Source organism: Terrapene carolina, unplaced genomic scaffold (genome assembly GCF_002925995.2).
Source record: "Terrapene carolina triunguis isolate 2854851 unplaced genomic scaffold, T_m_triunguis-2.0 Scaffold96, whole genome shotgun sequence".
Classification (NCBI taxonomy): domain Eukaryota; kingdom Metazoa; phylum Chordata; order Testudines; family Emydidae; genus Terrapene; species Terrapene triunguis.
This window is the reverse complement of record NW_020664447.1, coordinates 30389591-30415253: the sequence shown is the minus strand read 5'-3', so window position 1 is coordinate 30415253 and position 25663 is coordinate 30389591. Positions and strand designations below refer to the sequence as shown.

At 45.7% G+C, this 25663-nt stretch overlaps 1 protein-coding gene across 2 annotated transcripts in view; it reads left to right on the top strand.

The window, feature by feature from the left end:
• AMBRA1 (autophagy and beclin 1 regulator 1) overlaps positions 1–25663 on the top strand; it is a 193082-nt gene that overhangs the window by 17874 nt on the left and 149545 nt on the right. Inside the window, exons 2-7 of one of the 2 annotated variants that reach the window (XM_024214879.3) lie at positions 5882–6137; positions 6405–6463; positions 7232–7280; positions 8187–8359; positions 9544–9610; positions 13102–14564. In XM_024214879.3, the coding sequence (XP_024070647.1) occupies positions 6003–6137; positions 6405–6463; positions 7232–7280; positions 8187–8359; positions 9544–9610; positions 13102–14564 (1946 nt within the window). In that variant the 5' untranslated portion in view covers positions 5882–6002. Of the gene's footprint in view, positions 1–5881; positions 6138–6404; positions 6464–7231; positions 7416–8186; positions 8360–9543; positions 9611–13101; positions 14565–25663 lie in introns of both variants that reach the window. The other variant, XM_024214870.3, reaches the window with a different exon arrangement.

Here is a 25663-nt window from a genome sequence, read left to right as displayed (position 1 = left end):
GCCGCCTTCCCCCTGCTGGCAGACAGCACAGAGCTTCCAGGGAAGTGGCCCCTCTCTCCCCCTTGCCGGCAGGCAGCACGGAGCTCCAGGGGAAGGGGCCCCTCTCTTCCTCCTGCCAGCAGCAGGGAGCTCCGGGGCCAGGGAAGAGGCCCACAGCAGCCCTGCAAGCCCCAATTTGCTCCCCTCCCCAGTTCCTGCCCACCCCCTATCTCTCTTCTCTCCAGGTCCTTGCTGCGTGGCCCTTTAGAGCTGCTGCATGGCTATTTATAGCATGCTGTATGGCTTAGAGGGAATTTAGCGAGCCGCACTTAGGGTGGATGGGAACCGCCACTGGCTCATGGACCTTGCAGTGAAGAACACTGCTCAGTCTAGAGGCTCTTCTGCCTGGACTAGACAGGAGGTATTCGGTCTCCGGGGCCTGTGAGGAGAAGAGACTGTGCAGGCACGGTTATGGACCAGCTGTAGAAACACGGACGTCTCTCAACAGATTACACAGGGGATGCAGGCAAAGGGCAATGACAGGGATCAGCAGCACTGCTGCAGAAAAGTGAAGGAACTGTGGCAGGCATATCACAAAGCCAGGGAGGCCAAAAATCGATCTGGTGCTGAGCCACTGACCTGCTGGGCTACATGCCATACTTGGCAGGGATCTCACCAGCACCCTGCAGACCACCATGGATACCTTGGAGGAGCCCAAAGCAGAGACCCCTGCTGTAAACAGCGATGGATGGTGGGAAGAGACACAGCAGGGGGCTTCATCCATGCCTGAGCCATGACCTGTTTGGGACTCTGCCACAGTCTAGCCAGGCGAGCACTGATGAAGGGGAAGGGAACTCGGGTAAGTGCGTGCATGCATTTTTTTCCTTTACAATGTTTAAATTTAAAGATGGTTCCTGGCCCCTCCCCTAGTTAAAAAGACACAGGTTTAGACTTTTCACTGTTTTACTCGTACAAGAAGAGGTAGAGGAACAGCAAACAGAAGTAGAGTTGGCATCTGCTTTTCATTGCCCCTGTTGGGTTAGGTGTGTGGGAGCATGGAAAGCACTTCATTTATGCACATAGGGATGTCCCTCTTACCCTACTGAAAGATCTCAATGAACATTTCCTGGAGATACTTTGCAATCTTCTCCCCAAGGTTTCTAGGGATGGCAGCCTTATTTCTTCCTCCATGGTAGGACACTTTCCCATGCCACTCCCCAATGACTTTGGCTGGTACCACTGCTGAGTAAAGAGGCTAGTGGCATACAGGCCTGGGCAGCTGTGAGACACCAGTAGCAGCTATGTTCTCTGTGTCTTTGTAACCCTCAGGAGTGAGAGGTTTGCTAAAAACCATCACTGCCTGTTGAAAATAATGCTAATGTTCAGTGCCATTACCCTATACTCGTATCCAGGGAATAGGGACCAACATTTTATTGCTCTTCATGTTATAGAAAATCCTATCTCCCCATCCCCTCCTCTGTTAGCTCATACTCACCCTGTCTGGGGCCGGAAAGCAGTGCTGTGCCAAGGCGCTCCAAAGCTGAAGTGTCAATAAACATTTCTTATTAAAAATGTTTCTGGAAATAGGGGAAGGGAGTTTTGAAACACATCTTTGGCTTTCCATTGTGACTGTAAATCCAATGGCATATGTCTGTTTATATCAGCAGCTTCTGGCCCGAAGGTTTTGAGGGGTGCCCCCTCCACACCTGCCTAATGCCTGACCCTGATGAGGTGGAGAAGGAAGAGGACAAGGAAGGACGTGTTCTGAGAAATCCTGCAAGCCAGTGCTGCATTGGACCAGGAACCAAGGGCTTGGAGGATGACCAACAGCATGGAGAAAGAAAGAGGACAGGAGAAAGTTCCAGCAGGACAAGGAGAGGGAAGTGCACAAGGACATAAGAAGTCTTCTCAGGCAGCAAACCCAAATGCTGCAGAGCTTGATCCACTTACAGGTCCAAAAATCCCAGACTCATAGACTTTAAGGTCAGAAGGGACCATTATGGTCATCTAGTCTGACCTCCCGCATGATGCAGGCCACAAAAGCTGACCCACCCAATTTCCCTTATCTCAGCTGTTGAAGTCTCCAGATCGTGATTTAAAGACTTCAAGTTGCAGAGAATCCTCCAGCTTGTGACCCCTGCCCTATGGTGCGGAGGAAGGCAAAAAACCTCCAGGGCCTCTGCCAATCTACCCTGGAGGAAAATTCCTTCCCGACCCCAAATATGGCGATCGGTAGAACCCCGAGCATACAGGCAAGATTCTCCAGCCGGACCCACATTTTACCAGCGATGGCACGTTATTGCCTAATTGACTAAAATCACGTTATCCCATCAAGCCATTCCCTCCATAAACTTATCTAGCCTAATCTTGAAGCCAGAGAGGTCTTTCGCCCCCACTGTTTCCCTCGGAAGGCTGTTCCAGAATTTCACCCCTCTGACCGTTAGAAACCTTCGTCTAATTTCACTGTCTTTGGAGAACTCTATGATTGCTGCTCCCTACACCCCCCAGGCCACATCCTCCCCCTACCACTCTACAACCAGGAAAACCATAGCTTCACCTATGCTGACCTATGAGAACCATGGCTGTTATATACGTAACCCCAATGGATTACATCTATGCACTGAAATGGACAGAAATGTTTGCTGCCTTCCCAATTTTAAAGTTCCACTCTGATAATTTGTTAAAAAAAGAGCATTACGTTGCCTGTGTATTTTTTACACATTGTGTTTTTCTTCACTGTTTTTCCCACTCAGTTATATTTTTGGAGAATAAAATTATCTTCAGTAGATCCCAACACATTGCAGAATGCATAGTGGTACTCAAATACAAGGTGCTTATAAGTGTACAGCGCCACATAATTCATAGGTTCAGGAAAACACCTCATCATATTTTTAAATGTACAGCAAACACTACACCATTCTTAGGAGCACCCAAAATTCTCAGCCCAGAGCCTACCCCAGCACAGGATGCTACTGTCGGCTGCATTGCTCCACATTGGGCTTTTGTAATAGCCCTTGTGTCTGGCTGCACAAAGTCAGCAGACAGCCACTCCATCAGCCCCTTCTATCCTGGTGGCAGCTTTTTCCCCCTTTGCCTTACAGATAGTATGCAGGACAAAGCAGACACCTATAACCTTTGGGCTATTTTGCTCACTGAGATCCATTCTAGTGAGTAAATACCTCTAGTGTCCCTTCAGTCTGCCAAAAGTATAGTCAACAATCCTGCGCCTGCTGAACCAGTAGGTGAATCTTTCCTTGGTGCTATTGAGGTGGTCAGTGGAGCAAGGGCTAGGGTGGGTCCCCCAGAATCACTACTGGCATTTCAACATCACCAGTGGTGATCTGTCAGTTGGGAAAGAATGTGCCCACTTCCAGCTTTCTGAACAGTCCTGTGTCCTTAAAGATGTGAGCGTCATACACCTTCTCTGACCAGCCCATGTTGAGATTGGTGAAGCATTCCCTGAGATTCACCAGTGCTTGTATAACCTTGGAAAACTAGCCTTTTCTATTCATGTACTCTGTGGCAAAGTGGGCTGGTGCCAAATGGGGATGTGTGTGTTGTCTGTCATCCCAATGCCATTCAGGAACCACATTGCTGCAAATCCATCCAGTAGATCCTGCACATTGCCAAGAATGATAGGCCTGCATAGTAGGAGACGATTGACGGCCCTACACATTTGCATAACAATGGCCCCTACTGTGGATTTTCCAACTCCAAAATGATTTCTCATTGATCAGTAGTAATCTGATGTTGCAAGCTTCCAGAGTGTGACTGCCACTCACTTCTCCACTGTCAATGCAGCTCTCATTCTGGTGACCCTGCCCTGAAGGGATGGGGCAAGCTTGGTGCACAGATCCAGGAATGTGGCTTTTCATATCAGAAAGTTCTGTGGCCACTGCTTGTCCCAAATCTGCATTACAATGCAATCTCACCAGTGGGTGCTCATCTCTTGGGCTCAGAACTGGCACTCGACTTTCTATAGCTGCTCTGTGAATGCCACCAACAACCTGGAGTTGTTTGTTTGCTGTCTTCTGCAAACTGAAATCATGTCCCATGTTCTTATGGTCCTTCCTGTGTCTGAAAATACAGCATAATCATGCACTCTGTATTTGCAATGTTCATGAGACTCGTGCAGAGCTCTGCTCGCTCCATGCTTCTGCCAGAGATGGCAGACACTGAGAAGCGTCACATGGGTTTGTGAGATTTTTTTTTAATAAAGTGTGAAAATTTGGGGATATGGATGACATTATGGTATGGAGAAAGTTGTATGGTAGGAACTTAACTCACAACATACTGTGAAAAGAACAGGAGTACTTGTGGCACCTTAGAGACTAACAAATTTATTAGAGCATAAGCTTTCGTGGGCTACAACCCACTTCACGAAAGCTTATGCTCTAATAAATTTGTTAGTCTCTAAGGTGCCACAAGTACTCCTGTTCTTTTTGCGGATACAGACTAACACGGCTGCTACTCTGAAACTCAACATACTGTGAAAATTTCCCAAAAGATATTGTGCTGGACAGTGGCCCATGGGACACTGGGACATCTACCTTTGGCACATTGTGCTTTGCATTGACACAAGCACTTACGTTGAGTACGTGCAGTGCTGATGCAAGCAGCCAAGTATGTATGTGCTCCAGCAATATACAAACTTGAGTGGCTGTACTCTGACAGCTTGCATCAACCAAAGTTTATAGTGTAGACATGGCCTTATGTAAATTGTTATCCTGTTCTTCCAAATAGCGGTTGGGTAATGGGAGGGGGGGACTGCAGAGAGGCGAAGTGACATGCCTAGTGTCACAGATGGTGTTCCTGTTAGAGATGTTTTAGAACATTGAACTAAAAATCATGTGATGATGAGGTGTGTGCTTAGCTCGCTCCTCAAATGGCTTTTGGCACATATTGGTGGGGAAGGCAGTTTGGATTTGTGAGAAGTGCATTCATGTGATACGACTGAACTCAGCCTAACTATTGTGATTAACCAGGAAGTTCAGAGCTCTTTGAACTACTGTTTTGGGCTCTCTCTAGAGCTGGAATTGAACACTGTCAGTTTGCACTTGAGTCACCTAGAGAATACATTTTTGTAACCAGAATGGGTAGAAACTAATGTTTATTACAAAAGAGATTTGCAAAGGCTTATTTAAATAGCTTGTGTCCTTTATTGCTTCTTTTTGATGAACAAAGAAGGCCCAAAAAGCTTTTTAAAGGTTATTTTTTTTCTACTTCATTTTAAACATAAAGATATTGGGAACATCAATCCTCATCTTCCCTGTTTTTGTTGGAGTACCTGCAGGAGGACAAAAAAAGTTTGAGTTCTAATAACTAACTAAAGTCACTGAATATTTAACAAAGACTTCTTGTATTCAAAATGTTAACAGGTCAGAGTTGAATCTGTATGAGCAAAAAACAAGAGTATTAAACAGTCTGATGACAAATCCCTTCCCCTCTTAACAGCTGAACTTTCACTCTCTTGCTGCAAACAGTGTTGTCATTTATACTAGTTTTCTAGCCATCAACTCATCCAGCATAGTCAGGACCTGAATATTTAGTTAGGTTTTTTTTCTTTTTTTTAAAGACAGAAAAAGCATTTTTGAGAACCTCTTTCAGGCCTTCATTCTATATCCCATTTGCAGTGAAGCAAAAATAGGCGTAAGTCCAATTTTCTTTCCTTTGCAGGTCACCTTTAGCAAAGGTGAAAGTTTAGATTCTGGGGTATAAATCCAAGGAGTGGATTATTAAAATCTCTGGATGCAGAATCATGGAATACCCAGGGCATTGACAATGGAAGAAAGGAAAGTGGGGTGGTGGTTGAGGGTAGTGGAACTTGTGGATGAGGTCTTGAAGCCTTCCTCTTTCCACCCAAGCCAAAGCTGCCATTCATATAGTTCTCCTCTCTTTCTAGAGTTCCATGAGTCAACCTCTTCAGATGTGGATGGCCTGTCTGTAGCGTCTTGATTGTTTGTGATCTGGAACCCGCTGGTGTCTCATCCCAGTCCCTAGTGTAACAGTGGCTACTGAGAGCCATGAAGGTTGTACCAGAGAAGAATGCTGTGCGGATCCTGTGGGGCAGAGAACGTGGCACCCAAGCCTTGGGCGCTCAGCGGCTTCTGCAGGAGCTGGTGGAGGATAAAACCCGATGGATGAAATGGGAGGGCAAGGTAAGGTAATGGGGCAGAAGGACACATCTGGCGGGTGGGTTTGTCCCAGCAGGTTTGGAGGTGGGGATTGTGTTTTTGTGGGATGTTCCACTTTGTGTCAGATATGGCCCCTGGATATGCTGTATCTGACCCATCCAGGTTCCTGGGTAGTGGGGAGGGGAGTGAGTTCTTTGTTCCTTTCGGGTCCCCTATGTTGTCTGTGTTTGGATAAGAGTTGAGACTGTGATCATATGGCACTCATGTTTCCTGCTCCATTGGCTTTTTCAGAAAGTTGAGCTACCAGACAGCCCACGTTCCACGTTCTTGCTGGCGTTCAGCCCAGATAGGTAACTGACTTCTATTTTGTTACTTGTTTAAACACATTGTTATGCCAGCAAAGGTTGTGGAGACTCGTGCCCCTTGAGAGATCAGGAGCTGGCAGCAGACATGAGACTTCAGGTCTCTGTGCTGCAGAGATGAAGAACATAAGTCATCTATCCAGCTATGCAGCCCATGATACACAGTTAGCACTTAATTTCTGAGTGCCTGTTAGAGTTGCATAGTGTTCAGGGAAGAGGCTCTGCCCAGCTGTTCTGGTTGTTAGGAGGAAGGTCTGGGGAGCAAATGGTGTCACGAAAAACTATACAGTGCCAATGAAGTACCAGTGCACTGAGCCAAATCTCAGAGTGCCTGCCTGAAGGAACTGACAGTCTAAAATCAGGACAGAATGATGCAGGGTTAATGTCTTGGAAATAGGGATGATGGAGGGAGGTGAAGGCACGGCAGTGAGCGGGATGAATTGGAAAACGAGGGAAGAAAGCTCAGTGTCATTTGACCTGGGCCAGCTGGTGAGAGGGAGGAAGGATTTGGTTGTGTGCCGTATCTCTGAGCTTTAGTCGTTATGTATTCGTAGGGTTCTCTCAGCGACAGAGAATTGAGGGGGCCAGATTTCTAAAATGTGGATGTACCTCAGTCTGGGCTGCATCTGCATATTCTTAATACAAATAATAAATAATAATAATACTCTGATGGAGCTGGTTGAGTTAGCGCAACATGTTGTCTTGTCTCTCTTCTCGACCCTCCCCAGCATTAATTCTACCCTTTCCTTTTCCCAGGACCCTCATGGCTTCCACCCACGTGAATCACAATATCTACATCACAGAGGTGAAAACGGGCAAGTGTGTCCATTCTTTGGTTGGACATCGGCGCACACCGTGGTGTGTGACCTTTCACCCTACTATCCCGGGACTCATTGCTTCAGGGTGCCTAGATGGGGAGGTTAGAATCTGGGATTTACATGTAAGTCTCTCCTGAAACACACAAGTGTTTAGTATTTGTAGTGCAGCAATTTTGTCTGCGCTTGAAGCACCCAAACTTTGCCCAGCTGAGAACTGCTCTGGTGCAGCTTTCTGAGAACTGTACCAAATGTGTACAACAGAGCAGATTGCAGTCACCCCCTATGTCTCATATGGAGATGAAACTCCTGGAGACCATAAAGTTCCAACAAACTCTTTAGTTGATTTAAACGCCCAGGCCCCATGGCATGTTGGCTGTTGTCTCCTCTCCAGGCCACACATCTGTATTGATGAGTGGTGTGGGCCATATTTCAGAGCTCCACAGGGCTCTGGGGCTCACTCTGTCTTAGTTCGTATAAGAAAAATTGCTTTTCTGTTGCTGATCTTGTGGGGAATAACTTGCACTCTGCCCTAGGAAATGTGCTATGCCATTACTTTTGTTTTCTCCACTGATGACTTGCCCAGTGGTTGATGCACAGACAAATGATCTGTCTAGCAGAGTGCTCTGGAATGTGGTGTTCTACAGGCTATCTGAGACGCAACTACCTACGGCATGTCTGTGGTCACTGTTGCCAGGCGTTCTGTGTTCTGGCTGTAGAGTCAGATGACAGTGTAAAATGAGAGTAGATGATGACTTTTTTGTTGCAGAAGAAGTACGGCAGTTCCATGCTATATGTGGAGTTTTGGGGCTGGTCTGTGGCATTGACAGAGAAAACTAGTTGCCTAAAATTGTTGTGTGTTAAGTAGCTGATGATTTCCCCCTTTCCCACTCCAGGGTGGAAGCGAGAGCTGGTTCACAGACAGCAACAATGCCATTGCATCTCTGGCTTTCCATCCTACGGCTCAGCTCCTGCTGATTGCAACAGCCAATGAGATCCATTTCTGGGACTGGAGTCGTCGAGAACCCTTTGCAGTGGTGAAGACAGCCAGTGAGATGGAGCGAGTCCGGTGAGTGCTCATTCCTATGGGAGTAGAACACTTGTACTTCCAGCATGAGAAATGGCATGGTGTGGAGGAATATGTAGCAGTCTCTCTGGGGCAGAGGACACTCGGAAGGTAACTGCCCCTCCACCCTGACCTTGGTTTCAGCTACTTGGAGCATTGTCTTGCCTTGTTCTCAGTGCTCCTGCTGCGTTTGTGGATCAGTGACTGTGGACAGTAAAACTAAAGGAACAAGATTAGATCAGAAATATGAACAAATATAAGTTAGGCTGTTGTGTGCTATGGGATCCTTCTCAACTCTACCACAGGGTTGGCATTTGTAACACTGATCTTCAGATTTAATTAGCAACACAGGGTTAAGTATGATTGTTCCTAGGATGGGAGCAGGGCCGGCCTCTCTCTCTCTCTCTCTCTCTCTCTCCCAACCACACCCCCCTCCCCCCCCCCCCCGCGTGGGGAGCACAGCAGGGGCGGGCACCAAGCCCGGCCGCGGTCCCGCTCTCCCTGGCCGGAGTGCCGGGGGAGGGCGGCGAGCCCAGCCGCGGCCCCGCTCTCCCCAGGTGAGCGCCGCCCCCCTCCAGGTGCCGCCCCAAGCACATGCTTGGAGGGCTGGTGCCTGGAGCCGGCCCTGGATGGGAGAGCCAGATGCTGTGGGAAGATGACTTTCTACCCTTGGAGTCAGTACTGAATCAATACTCCAGCATGATGCTAAATGGTGCTATGCTGCTGGAGGTTCATTCTTTTGAATGACTTAAAAAATATGATCCTGACAAAAATCCATGGTCATTAAAGATCCCCAGGCACTTCCACAAGAGATGTTAACACCTTTCTTTCCTGGCCAAATTCTAGGGTACTTATTTTATGTTGCCATAAATTTCCCTAGCAGTTGCAGTTGGATACAAGAACTCCCTCTCCTAAACTGTTGCGTAGGATTGCTGCATGCTGTTGAACAGCTGCAGTCTTCACCTTGGAGGTAGCTATATTTTAGGGGTGGATGAATAAGTCTTAATACATGACATTTTTGAAGGACTTTGGGATACTTCAGAATGAGAGGTGCTGCTATAGAAATGTAAAACTTCCTACTCGAATAAACCCATGTGTGCAGTCTGTTATCCCTGGAACATCTGGTTTTCTCTGTCAATGTGAAATGCCAACTGACAACTAAGCCTCCGACTCTGTTCTTGTTTCAGGCTGGTACGGTTCGATCCCTTGGGACACTACTTGCTCACAGCGATTGTCAACCCTTCCAACCAACAGGTGAGAATAATATCAATCAAGGTGCTCTGTGCTAACCAGAGCCTGTTGCTAGGCCGTCTGATGCTTTGTTTAAAATTGGACGCCTTCCTAAGTTCAAAGTTGTGTGTCTCATCTAAATCGGTCACATGGTCACACCGGAACATGCACAAGTGATGTTAACAAATAGGGGCTGGGAGATTAAAAGTATAGACAGTGACTTCCATCCTGATCCTGCTGCAGGATGAGGGGCTCCAGAGCCATCCCTGCTACATTTGCAAAGGCCTCCTTGGCACTTTTCATGAAATCCTGCTGAAGAATTTTGCTGCAACTTCACTGCCCTTGATTAGGCTGTAGAACTGTTAGCCAGAGCCCCACAGTGGCTGAATCTGCCAGGTGCTGACTTCCTTTTTTGGTGTGGCTCATTTATTGTGGAACTGCAAGGTATGGGGTTTGTCAGGGTCCATACAAGGCTTCCTTATGGATTAGGAGCTAGATAGCTTCATGCAACCCAAGGATAGTGTCTCTGCTTTCCTTTTGGAAGAAGTTTGTGTTCTTATCTGTCTATGGGCTGTAACTGGCTTCCCTTTGTTCACTTACGTGTATAAAATCATAGACATGTAGGTCTGGAAGGGACCTCCAGAGGTCGTTAACTCCAGCCCCCTACACGGGGGCAGGACCAAGTAAACCTAGACCATCCCTGGCAGGTGTTTGTCCAACCTGTTGTTAAAAATCTCCAGGGATGGGGAGCTTATTCCAGAATTTAACTACCCTTATAGTTAAGTTTTTCCTAATATCTAACCTAAATCTCCTTTGCTGCAGATTAAGCCCATTACTACTTGTCCTACCTTCAGCGGACATGGAGAAAGTTGGTCACCATCCTCGTTATAACAGCCCTTAACATATTTGAAAACTGGAGTCAGGCCTCCCCTCAGTCTTTTTTCCTCAAGTCTAAATGTGCCTAAACCTTTCCTCATAGGTCAAGATTTCTAAACCCTTTATCATTTTTGTTGCTGTCCTTTGGGTTCTCTCCAATTTGTCCATATCTTTTCTAAAGTGTGGCACCTAGAAGTGGACACAGTACTGCAGCTGAGGCCTAACCAGTACCAACTGAAGCGGGACAGTTACCTGCCACTTCTTACATACAACATTCCTGTTAATACATCCCAGCATTATAGAGCTTTTTTTTTCCCCAATGCATCACGTTGGTGACTCTCATTCAATTTGTGGTCCACTATAATCCCCAAATCCTTATCAGCTACCCAATTATTCCCCATTTTGTAGATCTGCATTTTTCCCCCCTCCCTAAATGAACTATTTGCACTTATCTTTATTGAATTTCATCTTCTTGATTTCAGACCAATTCTCCAATTTTTAAAGGTCATTTTGAATTTTAATCCTGTCGTTGCAATCCATCCCAGTTTGGTGTCATCTCCAAATTTTAGAAGTGTACTCTCCACTCTGTTATCCTTGTCATTAATGAAAATATTGAATAGTACCGGACTTGCCCTCCCAATGTGACAGCAAACTATTGATGACTACTCTTTTGAGTACAGTCTTTCAACCAGTTGTGCTCCCACCTCATAGTAATTTAATCTACACCATGTTCCCTAGTTTGCTTATGAGAATGTCATGTGGGACTGTGTCAAAAGCATTATTAAAATCAAGATATATCACATCTACTGCTTCTCCCTGTCCACTATGGAAAGCAACCCTGTCAAAGAAGGAAATTTTGGTTTGGCATGATTTTTCTTGAGAAATCCATGCTGGCTCTTCCTTATAATAACACTTTTATCCTCTAAATTGGTGGTTTAATAAATTGTTCCTGTATCTGTCCAGCAATTGGAGTTAGGCTAACTGGTCTATAATTCCCCAGGTCCTTTTTGTTTCCCTTTTAAATGATTTTAATGATTGATAGAACCTTTCTCCAGTCCTCTGGGACATCACCTGTCCTCCATGAGTTCTTGAAGATAATTGCTAATAGTTCTGAGGTTGCTTCAGCAAGTTCCTTAAATACTCTAGAATGAATTTCATCAGACCCTGGTGACTTGAATACATTCTAACGTACCTAAACATTCTTTAACATGTTGTTTCCCTATTTTGGTTTGCGTTCTTTCCCCCCTTGTTGTTAATATTAATTGTGTTAATCTGGTAACCATTAACTTCTTTAGTGCAGACTGAAGCAGAGTAGGTATTAAACACCTCTGCCTTCTTGATGTTATCAGTTATTAGCTCTCCTTCTCCACCAAATACTGGACCTACGCTTTCCTTCATCTTTCTCTTGGGCCTAATTTATTTAAAGAGCTTCATATTGCCTTTTATGTCCCTGCTAAGTGTAACTCATTTTGTGCCTTAGCCTTTCTAATTTTTGTCCCTATATTCTTGTTGTATTATCGTTTCTCCTTAGCAATTCATCCATGTTTCTACTTTTTGTAAGATTCCTTTTCGATTTTTCAAGTCATTAAAGAGCTCCTGATAGCACCATATTGGCCTGTTTCTGTTCTTCCTATCTTTTTCACATCAGGATAGTTTGCAGTTCTGCCTTTAATATTGTCTCCTTGAGAAACTGCTAGCTCTCCTGAATTCTTTTATCCCTTACCTTTTCTTCTCAGCACCAAGTTTTTTAAAGTCTGCTTTTTTTTTAAGTTCATTGTCCTTATTCTTCTGCTGTCACTTCTTCCTTTCCTTAGAATCATGAAATCTTTGACCCCCAAGTTGCCTTCCACCTTCAGATTCACAACCAGTTCCTCCCTGCTGGTCAGAATCAAGTCTAAATTGGCTGTTCTCTTGGTTACTTCCTCCACTTTCTGAAACAAAAAGTTGTCCCTGGTACATTCCAAGAACTTACTGGAAATGCTGTGTTTTTCCATATTAGTTTTCAAACAGCTCTCTGTGATGTTAAAGTCCCCCATTACTACCAGGTCTTGTATTTTGGATATTTCTGTTATTCTAGAAATACCTTATCCACCTCCAGACCCTTACCATTGTTACCCTTTATTTCCCCCCCCTCCTCCCCGCTGTCCCCCTCACTCAGAGACTTTCAAATGATCTGCCTCTCACCTCCTTCTGGACCTCAGAACAAATGTATATATTCGTGATGTATACTGCAACACTTCCTCCTTTTTCCCCCTGCTGGTTCTTCTTGAACAGGCTATACCCCTCTATTCAATATTCCACTCATGAAATTTACCCCATTAACTGTCCCCAGTTTACTCAATTAAGTCTTAATTTAGCTTATTTACTAATACTTCCAGTTCTTCCTGTTTATTCCCCATACTGCTTGCATTTGTGTATAGACATCTAAGATGTTGAGTAGATTCCCCCTACTGATTTCCCTCTTGTTGCTCTTATGAGCCTATTGTAATTTTCCATGTCTTCCCCCCGCCCCCAACATATAGTCTTTTTTTTTTTTTTTTTTTTTTATGCCCATCTATGGGCTTTTAACACCTGTCCCCTTTAACACTAGTATGGGGTTCTGCTGTGAGGTGACTGAGCTCTGGTGATTTCCTTTGCAGAGTGACGAGGAGGTGGAGATCCCTGTGGATAGCACAGATATACCACATTATCGCCAGCGCTCTATTCTCCAGTCTCAGCCTGTGAGGCGTACGCCCCTCCTCCACAACTTCCTGCACATGCTGTCCTCACGCTCCTCTGGCATCCAGGTGGGAGAGCAAAACACTGTGCAAGATTCTGCCACCCCATCCCCACCACCTCCACCACCCCCACCACCTCCACCACTGCCTCCGGCCAGCGAGAACACCAGAGCAGCGGCCTACACCAGGCTCCGTGAGCGTGTCAGTTACCCCACAACAGAGTGCTGTCAGCACCTGGGGATGTTGTGCCTTTGCAGTCGATGCTCTAGTGCAAGACTTCCTTCTTCTCTCTTCCCGCATCAGGAAAATGCTCCCTCCACTTCCTCTGGGGCCACTGGCACTTCCTTTTCCTCTGTGCAGACAGAGCCATACCAACCCCCAGAGCAGGCATCCACAGCGCAGCAGGAGCAGGGTCTGCTTAACAGGCCTTCTGCTTTCAGCACTGTTCAGAGCAGCACTGCTGGCAACACCCTACGCAACCTTAGCCTGGGCCCCACTCGCAGATCCCTCAGTGGGCCCTTGTCAGGCCATCCCTCCAGGTACCAGTCTGCAAGAGAGATGGCATCTGGCTTAGGAGGGTCCGACTGGACTAGAACAGTGCTGAACATGGGCTCTCGCTCGGAGTTGGAAGCCATGCCTCCACCTAGAACCAGTGCCTCTTCAGTGAGTTTGCTGTCAGTGCTCAGACAGCAGGAGGGAGGTTCCCAGTCCTCTGTGTACACATCTGCTACAGAAGGGAGGGGCTTCCTGGCACCAGGGGCTGAAGCAGACAGCAGCGGCAGTGCTGGCCCAAGCAATCCAGCCAGCATCCGCAATGAGCTCCAGTGCGACTTGAGACGGTTCTTCTTGGAATACGACCGACTTCAAGAGCTAGATCAAGGGATTGGTGGGGAGCCCAGCCAGTCGCAACAGGCTCAAGAAATGCTCAACAACAACATTGAGCCTGATAGGCCGGGTCCCTCCCACCAGCAGACTCCACATAGCAGTGAAAACAATTCCAATTTGTCTCGGGGCCACCTGAACCGCTGTCGCGCCTGTCACAATCTGCTGACCTTTAACAATGACACACTACGCTGGGAAAGAAGCACACCCAGCTATCCATCGGGGCAGGTCCAAAGCACATTTGACGGCGTGCCACCAAGCAGCAGCCAGGCGCAGCCTGCAGAGAGAACCGAGGGCAGAGCTCCTACCTCTAGCAGGCTGCAGCTGGGAAGCTCTTCCAACTCGCAGGAGGAAAGGACCGTGGGAGTGGTCTTTAACCAGGAGACAGGGCACTGGGAGAGAGTTTACAGCCAGTCAGCTTCGAGCAGACCTGGGAATGTATCACAGGAGGCCTTAAGCCAGGAAATGCCTGAGGAAAGTTCAGAGGAGGATTCGCTCAGGAGGTAAGACACATTTTTTCCATTGCCTTCCTCTTCAGTCTGTTGTTAAACCCTTCCCATCTAGTCTGAGCTGCCAGGTGCTTCCAGAGTAGACCCTTTCATTTCTTTGGCCCTCTGTGATATCAAAGATGAGCTATCCCCCTCCCCCCCAATCTTCAGTAGGCATTACTGCTGTATCAGAGGTAACTTCTGAAGGTCTGTCTGTGGGGAGGGATGAGGGAAGAGACCCTGCCCATTAAAGGGAAGGGTGGACTGTCCAGAGGGTGGAGCAGGGAGAGAGAGGATGTTGAATAGTAATTCTATGGGGCAAACTGTGCTCTCGGGAGTGGTCTGACTGAGACACTATTGGCATGTCTGGGCATGGAGTGTACTGCAATGTCCACTTTACAGCATTCAACCGATATACTATGGTGACCGCAGCATAGGCAATGCCCACCTTGGCACAGAGCAATCATGAGCAACAGCATTAATGGTTTATTTCCTCAGAATAGTGTGTCCTGCGAAGAGTGGCCCAGAGACTGCAACCACAGGGGTGGGAAGGTGAAGGAACTTCATCTTGGAGCTGCTGTGGGTGGGCTGTGCAGTGGCCTATCTTATCTTAAAGGGGAAGGACTGCACTTCCAGTCTGGTTTTGAATACATGGCCTTTATTAAACCAATGGAGTTCATATTCGTACCATGAGAAACACTTCTTCTTGTGGCATTGAGCAGGTAGGTGACTGAAAAAACATTTTCAGAGCCTGAGCCTTTGCAGAGAGCCCATTATGCTGAATCTGGCATTCAGAGCTCAGCCTGAGAGTATATCTATGCTCTGGATAAGAGAGTCCTCTTAATCACCCCCAAATTTAGTATGTGCAGTACCAGAAAGTGAGTTTCTTATAGACTTCAGATGTGGCAAGTGGAGCAGAGCAGCTCAATTGAATCTGCACTTCAATCGCTGTCTGGGCTGGCTCATATTGTTGGTCCAGCCACTCTGATATATTACATAGGAGTTGCCATATTGGGTCAGACTGATGGTCTGTCTAGTTTGGCATCTTGTCTGTCAATGGCTTGTACTGGCCACTTCAGAGGAAGTTTGTCTAATGCTTTCTGCGACAATGGCTGTTGCCTGATGCCTTTAGAGGAAGGTGAAATCTCCTACTTTGATACATGTAACCAGCTGAGCAGTATTGTTCATAGGGGTGTTTGATGGAAGAAAATTCTCTTCTTTTCCTTCTCTCCGGTAATCAGCAGGTAATCCGCTTATTCTCAGAAGCAGGAGCTGTGATTATTTCAATTATTATTTATTTGTATAGCAGGTGGTAATGGTGATGAAATTATTCTGCTCTTTCTAAATCCCTGCTCCAGTTTTTCACTGTCTGTATGACTGACTCCCACAAGATGACTGCATGATGGTGATGATTACTTCCTTTCTTGGTCTTAAATTTACTGGGCAATGATTTTAAGTAAATACCCTCTGGTCTCATATTATAGGAAAGAGGAGAAAAAAGGGGGGATTGATTAGTTTTTGTTACAACATTATAACTGACACTCAAGTGTGTTTTACTCATCTCCTTTCTTGGCAAAATAATGCCCCTCTCTTAATTTCTCCGCTGTACAACTATCTATCTTAGTTTCTGTTCTCTGGGCCAATTCAGTGTTGTCTCAGTAGAAGTAACAAGGTGAAATTAAAAAAAAAAAAAAAAAAAAAAAAAAAAGAAAATAAAACAAACAAAAAAAGGGCGCTCAGAACACTGGCTAGGAGACATCATAGGCTGTTATATAGTCCAAGGGGACGGGGGTTTTGAGCCACCTAATGTGTCACTTAAAACTGCACTGGAGCGTACACCACAGGGAGCAATCCTGCTCTGGTTCCCAGGGGGTGGATTAGTTGTGACCTCATAAGTCTTTTTTTCATCTCTGATTCCTGTGCTTCAATATGGGCCGTTTTAGCTGTCACAGATGGTTGTTACTGCTGCGCTGTGGCTGTAGCAGCTGTGCACAGTCAGTCACCCAGTCAATCATTCACCTGTGCAAACAGATGCTTCTTGCCAAGGTAAATGAATTTGGAGCAAGCAGTCTAATGCTTGGGCTTGCTTTGGAATTCGTTCCATGGGATTCCTATGGCAAGGAGCCCTGGCAGAGCTCCTGTTTGAAGACACTGCTAAGAAGCCATACTAGGTACTGTGCTTTCTTGTAAGTCCCTGTCTCCTGCATCTGCCATAAGACTCTTTCTCCTTCAGGACTGTTCTTGTGGGTTCATTCACACCTAACAGGAAGTGAATGTGAACCATAAAACAATGGGGCCAGAGTGCTGGATTGGCTGAACCGTGAGTATAAATCAGCATTAAATGCTTTATGCAGTTAGGCTGGAACAAGCTCATTTGGCTGTTCTTAAGTCAGGGAAGTGTCATAAAATCTCGTTACCAAAAAAAAGGGTAACCCCAGAGTGGGGTGGGCATCCTACAACCCCCCTCCCCCATTCACTATTCCAAAATTTACAAATCTATTCCTGTTCAGAACAATGGCAAGCCAGCTAATGCTCACCCACTGATTTGCCCTTCCCTGGCATAGGATGGACCCCCACCCAACCTCCCTACCTCCATGCTCCCAGGTCTGGTGAGCACCAGAGCCCAAGAACAGAGAGCACTAATGCAGGTTCTTCATAACTGAATTCTAAGCCCCCTTTCATTAAAGTATCAAGGTGCAGATTAGGGCTAGAAGAAATCCCTGTGCTAGTTAGCTAGTTGGTGTCTCATAATCTTGTTCACTTCCTTGTTTCCCCAGCAGCTGTCACTGTTGGGCAGTAGAGTTCTATATGCAGTTTGTCTGGAAACCTAGGCTAAAGCAGGACCAGAAGGTGTTGTGTGTTTCATTCACCATCTGTGGGTGGGATCGATTTCCTTGACCTGGCTTGTCTGGCACAGAAGTAACTTGCTGGGGAATTTGTTGCTGCAGAGGGTCAAAGAAGTTAATGAGTAATTAATAAAGATTGGCCCTTTCTGGGTTCTGCTGCTGCCTTTATGCCAGGTGGGGAGTGAAGCGTTCTGCTTTTTCTGATGGTGCTGGACTAATTAGTTTGGGCTAATAATGAGGACATTAATAAGCATCTAATGAGGTTTTCCCTGACTGACAGCTCTGGCATCATTTGTTAACAGAGACACGTCACTGAGAACTCTATTTAGCAGAGTGTATTGGCTCTCACTTGGCTTGGTATGATGACAGGACAGGCAGCCTGACTGCTGCATTCAGCTTTCACTTTCCAAGTGAGTTGATGGGGCCTTCTGTCAGGGTTCAGATCTGCACTTTTAGCTGCTGTGTGATGAGCTCAATGATAAAAGAATTTGGGAGGAAAAAAGAATTCTGGAGGGGGGATTAGAGAGAGAGAGAGAGAGAGAGAGAGAGAGAGAGAGTCATTGACTGTCCTAAACAGTAGTGGGTGAAATTTGGGCTTCAGTTTCTCAACTATTCTCCAGGTCAGTGCATCTGATAGATGATATATTTGTCATACGTACTTCCACCAGGTATTTTCTCTACCTGTCTTGGATATCAAGGTGGTGGGAGTCTTAGAAGTATCTGAATGCTGACGTGTGAACTTTGTTACTGCATCAAGTGATAAAGGAGGCTGTTGGCAAAATTTGAATGAAGGGGAAAATAATTGAGACACAGATGCGTTCTATTTTAACTTCCTGATAACCCTCAAGATTAGCCTGTTTCGTCTATAGTTCTAGTGACTGAAAAGTCAGATAAAATTCTGTTCAAGCCATCCCTATCAGGCTGGCCAATGGAGGATTGTTACCTAGGAACTGCAATAGTGGATGAGGGAGATGGTCCATCTAGCCCAATAGCTTGTCCCTGAGAGTTGCCAGTACCAATTTTTTCAGAGAACAGTGCATGAAATCCTTGGAGTGGACTATTACGGAAGTTTCTTCCTAACCCCCATCAGTAGGGCCCTACCAAATTCAAGGCCATGAAAAACATGTCACGGACCGTGAAATCTGGTCTCCCCCCATGAAATCTGGTCTTTTGTATGCTTTTACCCTATACTGTACAGATTTCACGGGGGAAACCAGCGTTTCTGAAATTGGGGGTCCTGACCCAAAAGGGAGTTGCAGGGGGGATCAGAAGGTTATTTTAGGGGGATTGTGATATTGCCAACCTTACCTCTGCGCTGCTTTCAGAGACGGGCAGCCAGAGAGCGGCAGCTGTTGGCTGGGCACCCAGCACTGAGGGCAGCGCCCCGCCAGCAGCAATGCAGAAGTAAGGGTGGCAATACCATACCATGCCATCCTTACTTTTGCACTGCTGTCTTTAGAGCTGGGTAGCCAGAGTGGCAACTGCTGACTGAGGGCCCAGCTCTGCAGGAAGCAGCACAGAAGTAAGGGTGGCAATACCATACCATGCCATCCTTACTTCTGTGATGCTGCTGGCAGTGGCTCTGCCTTCAGAGCTGGGCTTCCGGCCAGCAGCCACCGCTCTCCAGCTGTCCAGCTCTGAAGGCAGCACCACCGCCAGCAGCAATGCAGAAATTAGGGTAGCAGTACTGCAACCCCCCTACAATAACATTGTGATGCCCCCACAACTCCTTTGAGTCAGGACCCCTAAAATTACAATACCATGAAATTTCAGATTTAAATAGCTGAAATCATGAAATTTATAATTTTTTAAAAATCCTATGACCGTGAAATTGACCAAAATGGACTGTGAATTTGGTAGGGCCCTCCTCATCAGTTAGTGGTTGGTTTTTATTCCCTGAATTAAAAGGGTTTATATTCCCCCTTATTTCTTTGTTTGATGTAATTGATCTAGCTGTTTATATAATTGTCTAATCCTTCTTTGACTCTGGTAAACCTTTGGCTGTACTGAAATTCCCCTTTTGGTCTCGTCTTCAGAGTTTTGTATATTATAGTTTTGTTTAAAGATTTTCATGTGAATTTAGTGCTGGTGTAAGGTGCTGGCTTGATGACCTCCGAGGCCAGAATCTGCTTGCCCTGCTGCATCTGTTCTAGGAAAAGCTTCTGCCATGTGCTGTCCCCTGCCGTTTTGCCTCAAACCTGACCCAGTGAGACCACTCCTAAGAAGAGTAAAAAAACAAACAAAAAACCCCCTCAGTCTCCATGGCTCATTCAGTCCCTGGCTACTCCTCACATGACCAACCATCATGAGTCTGACAGTGGTTTACCTATCTTGGCTGGATTTGGACTAGCAATCTATAGATGAAAGAGGCACTTTATCCCATTACCAATGACCTGAGCCAGCCTGTCCAGTTTGAAATGACTCCTTGATTCCTGTGTTGGTGCTTTATCCCTTCCATGGGCATGTCTACACTACAAACTTAAGTCGACCTATGTTAGGTCAACTTATAGCTACTGCAGTAATTACTGTGGTGGTTCATGTCCATACAACCCTCCTTCTGGCAATGGTGTTTATCCTCACCAGAAGCACTTCCACTGACTTAAGAGAGGCAGTATGGGGGGCTGAGAACCAGGGTTCTGAACTCTATGCGCAGCACCCTGCTGAGAGCCCGACTGCCACCTCGGACTCTCGGCTACCCTTGCCTCCTCCAGGAGTCCAGTGGGGAGGCTTGGTTTAGGCAGGGAGCCTGGGGGCAACCCAGCTGGGAGCCCGAGGGAAGCCCAACTTGGCTTGTAGTGGGGAGCCCCTCACCTACCCCAGGATGACAGCCTGAGCTGTGAGCCAGGCTGGAGCTGTGAAATTGACAAGAATGACAGCCAACCACCAATGTAAGTAACCCACAGTGTCTATATGGACACAGCATCGCCCTACCTACACGTAAGCTCTACGCCTCTGGTGGAGGTGGAGTTATGTCAGTGTAGTAGGGCACTTACTTCGGTGGGAGCAAGGCTATAGTGTGGACACTGATAGACTTCGGTTGACCTAAGCTGCCTTACGTCAACCTAATTCTATAGTGTAGACCAGGCCCAAGAGGAAACTTTTTTTCATTGTTTAGATCCTACCATTAAAAAACTTGGTCTGTTATTCAGCCCAAGTTTTTTCCCCCATTCCTGGTATTCATGCCCCCTCAGACCTTTGCATAACTAATTCCTTTCCCTGTGTTAGAAGAGGGAGCATAAGTTTTCCCTCACTCAGCTGTTTGGTTTGACGAGTAGGGAGATGGAAGGGGCAGTAGACTGGAGATTATAGAAAGAGCAAATAAGAGATGCTATGAGAAAAAATGAGTTGTCAAATCTATCTAAACCCCTAGCAGTCTCACTGACCCAGATAAAGGTTCAGCCACACACTGGGATGGTTTGTGACCTGGGTGGGATCTACTCAGCCTCCTTCCAGCTATTCCTGAGGCTTGTATCTGGGTTTGTGTGTTAGAGAAGCCAGCAATATGTGACATTCAGCGCTCTTGTGTAAAATAATCCACCTGCTTAGACTGCAGAGTTGACCAGATTGAGGTGGGAGGGAGAGACTTGCTTTTATCTGTGGACATTGTGTATATGAAGATAACTGCAACTGTAGGCAGGCTCTGGAAAGGGGAGGGGGGGAGAGGATCTAGACAGGCTGGATAAAATAAATTAAAAATTGGATTTTTTGAAAATTCATCTTTTAACATAGAGTGACGATTTCAAATAGGTTTATTTTTTAAGGCCTACATTTACATTTTTATTGAAATCACTTAAATTAAATTTAAAAATGTTCAAGCAGTTCATATTTGCTGAAGTTTTAAAGAAAGTCAAACCACTGAACTAGTGGAAGTCACTGGCTAAAAACCTGGAACCAGTTTGTTGAAGTGCTAAACCAGCATTTGATCCAGTAGCTTCTTCTGCAGGTGCAGAGTATTTTCTTCAACTAGTTCAGTTCACTGACTAGCTCATTCAAAGTTGAGAAACCAATTAATCGCCAGTTGAAGAAGCAGGGAAGGTTGTTTTCCTCTTCCAGTCTTAATAAACGCAAGGTGCGAGAGTATAAGACCTACTAGTTCTAAATTTTGAAGAACATGATGACCAAAAACAGTCAGTTCGTTTCACTGACTACAGATAATACAGTGGAACCCCATTTATCTGATCTAATTGGGACCGGGACCAGATTGCATAATCAAAAATCCAGATAATCCGGAGAATAGGCAAAGAGCTCCCGCCCTACGTGGCGGGGCTTCAGCTGTCAGCTCGGTTCAGTTAATATAGAGAGCTGGGTAATGGAGGTTCGGATAAACGGGGTTCTACTGTACTTCCTTTGTTTAAACAGTTCATTTTAAATACAAAACATGTTTTGATAAATATTTTTCTTATATATCAGCACATTTAAGGTAGTTTTGTTTAACTAATAAACAACTTAAGAATGCTGCTTTTGTGCATTTTTGATTGAATTCAAATTTCCAATTACAGCTTGACACTGATCACAAATAAAAGACAATAATAATGTAGTAAATTAGAAATACGTCATTCACCATTTTCTAACATAAAATATATAAAATTTAAGAATATGAATAAGCGTATATTAAGCTGTATAATTACTTATAAGTGTGTGTATAAATATAGCATAGCCTACTGGTTAACAAAAAGAAATACCAAATAATACCAACCAATTAGAATGAATTTTCTTTAGGAAACTAAAGTACATATGCAAAATAAGATTAAAATTGATTATTTAAATCAAGGCTTCCTGCTTGCTGATTTATGTCATGATTAAAATTGGTGGTTTAAAACACTGATTTAAACCAATCCACCTGGGTTTTGGGTAAGATTTTGTCCTCGCATAGAATTCATAGAATATCAGGGTAGGAAGGGACCTCAGGAGGTCATCTAGTCCAACCCCCTGCTCAGAGCAGGACCAATCCCCAGACAGATTTTTGCCCCAGATCCCTAAGTGGCCCCCTCAAGGATTGAATTCCTAATAACCCTGGGTTTAGCAGGCCAGTGCTCAAACCACTGAGCTATCCCTCCCCCAAGTGGCTGTGGTCTGGATTGTGGCACCAGTGCTGCTCGTAAATATGAACATGAAGTTCAGTGCATTAACTGCCTGAACTCTCCACAAGTGTTTTGCCCACGTGTGTCTTTCCCTTTCTATGGGACAGCTGTGAATGCTTTTCATGTTCCTGATGGGCGATGAAGTCAAACCCACCTAAGCTCTGTCTGCTGCTTCTGGCAGTGCTGTGCAGAGCTCAGGAGCAGGATTGGGGGATGAGATGGTGTGGGAACAAGTTAGAGAGATTCTTGTACTGACCCTTCTGCCCATGTCTCCAATTCCCATGTGTTCTGCATTCCCCTCAGCAACATTCAGATTCCTGTCTGCAAATGTCTTTTATGCCTTGAGATCTGCAAAGAAACATCCCATCCTTCTAGTTTCCCTTTAGATTTCCTGGGTGTTACTTGGTTTCCATATTGCCTTCCTGCCACAAGGGGGTAATGTTGCTGCTGCTCACTGCTTTCCTGCAGTTCATTACAGTACCCAAATATCTCTTGGAATGCCTGTAGAAAAGAAGAAAATGTGGTTTGAGACTCCTTTTCCTGAGTCTTAAATTACAGCTTCTGATCTCAGAGTTACTATGGGTCTACAAGTGTTTCCCATTACAGTAGAGAAAAAAATCTATGGGGTATATATGGGGAAAATGTGTGTCATGGATAGGGAGTGGGAAGGAAGCAGGTGGTGTTGGCTTGTATGTGAAGGCTCTGTTGGGAGTACAATAGGGTGACCAGATGTTCCGATTTTATAGGGACAGTCTCGATACTCAGGGCTTTGTCTTATATAGGCGCCTGTTACCACCACCCCCGCTCCGCGCCCCCGTCCTGATTTTTCAGGCTTGCTGTCTGGTCACCCTAGAGTACAAGGAAGAAGCAAGTGCTTTGCTTCTGATGAAAGTGTGCTCATAGAATAAAGTGAGTTAGAACTACAACCCCCCCCCCCATCCAATGCCATCTAATTTGTCGTGCCCTCCACACCTCTGGCCCTGAGGGTAGGGCAGGCGTGTCCGTATAGGCTGTATTCTCTAGGGCTTTGCTCACTTTAAATAGCTTTCACTCCTTCCCTAGGAGACTGCTCTATAATCCATGTTAAGTGATATTTTTCCTCTTGTGTCTGAGGAATGCCTGGCAGCTTGTGATAGGGGCTGGCTGGTCACCTTAAATGGAGTTGTAAATATTCTCCTTGCCAAGTCTGTCTTGAACAATTACATAGATCTGTAGGCATGCCTCTCATGTCTCTAGCCTCGGGCTACATTTATGTTAAAAACAAGCAAGCAATTCTTCCTCATCACTTCTCAAGCCCGAACGGCAGATAAGGCAATGATTGTCTCAGGCTAGGAGCAGTCTGGTGTTTAAACCAGATTGATAGAGAAGGAGCAATCCTGCTTTTACCCAACCAAGGGTAACTATTATACATAAAATGGAGCAGAATACAGTCACTCTTTTACACCTTGATATGGAGGCAAAGCCAGTAGAGTCTGAGTCCTGTCATGTAATGCTTTGATGCCAATGACCAGACCACTCAGATCAAGCTGGGGCTTGCAGTTGACACCTCTGTATATCTATGTACACAAGTCTCAACTGATGTCAGGGTGCCATTGTGCTAAATGCCATGTGCTATACAAACACCTAGTGAGAGCCTACAAACTGAATAGGCAAGAAAGACAAAGGGTGGAAGAAAGAAAGTAATAATATCCTATCCTCATTTTATAGGTGGGGAACTGAGGCACAGATACTAAATGACGTGCCCAAGATCAAACAGGAAAGTGGATCCAGATCTTCAGAGTTCCATTCCAGTGCCTTACTCACAAGATCAAACTTTCTCACATTTTGGATTAGCTGTTTCTGGAATGATTAGACAAACCATAAGCACTACAGTCTACTATTCTGTCTCCAGCAGAGCCCACTACAGAATGCTTCAAAAATGGCAAAACTTAACAGTTGTGCAAAGCTGTAATATGGGGAGAGGTGGCCCTTTGCCTTGAGACCGGAGAGGGAGGGGTAAAGTAGTGTGAATTGCTGGCTGCTGTATGTGGAGTTGTCAAACAAAAGATAAATACAAGGGAGTACAAGGAAACAGTAAGAGAGTATAGTCAGCATGATAGTCAGTGGTGCGTGGTCTCAGCACACTAGAGGCCTAACAGTTGTCAAGTTTTTTTTGTAAGTATCACACAAAGGAGAGTTTTAAGGAGGGATTTGAAGAAGGCTGAGGTAGCTTTGTGGATGTTTAGGGGGAGTTTCTCTCAAATGTGAGGAGTGGCATAGGAGAAACCAGGAAGGTGCTTGTTCGAAAAATTGAGCGAGGGGAGGAGTGATGGAGGGTGTAAAGAAGCTGCCTCTGGTGGGACACAACTGAGAGTACCATTTCAGGAGAAATTGCTTAGAGCAGGGCAGTCACAGCCCCAGGGTGGTGGTTCTCCACCTCTAAGGCACACCAAACCAGCCAAACAGAGAGGACTTCAGTCTCACCCCACTGGCTAACCTTAAGTCAGACAAGCAATTTCCTTAGACACTCCAGTTTCCCAGTATCACCACTAATGCCACTCGTTATGGGGACAAATAGTTATGAAAACCAATACCCCAGTAAAAGAAAAAAGGTTCTCCCGATCCCAAAGGACCAAGCCTCAGACCCAGGTCAATATACAAATCAGATCTTACCCACAAATCACGCTGTGGCCAATCCTTTAGAATCTAAAGGTTTATTCATAAAAAGAAAGAAATATAGATGAGAGCTAAAACTGGTTAAATAGAATCAATTACATACAGTAATGGCAAAGTTCTTGGTTCAGGCTTGTAGCAGTGATGGAATAAACTGCAGGTTCAAATCAAGTCTCTGGAATACATCCACAGCTGGGATGGGTCCTTCAGTCCTTTGTTCAGAGCTTCAGTTTCTAGCAAAGTTCCTCCAGAGGTCAGAAGCAGTCTTGAATACAAGATGGAGGAGATGCAGCAGCCTTTTATAGTCTCTTGCCATGTGGACTCTGCTGTCTTTGTTCCAAAGACAAGCTACCCAGCACATGGCATGGACAAACCTGAGCGTTCTGTCCATAGGCATGTCCCTGCATGCCTTGCTGAGTCACAAGGTGTATCTGCCTTCTCTCAATGGGTCAATTGTATAGCTGATGGGTCCTTAATGGGCCATCAAGCAGGCTAGGCAGTGCTGACACCAAATTGCCCAGGGTGTCACCCAGAA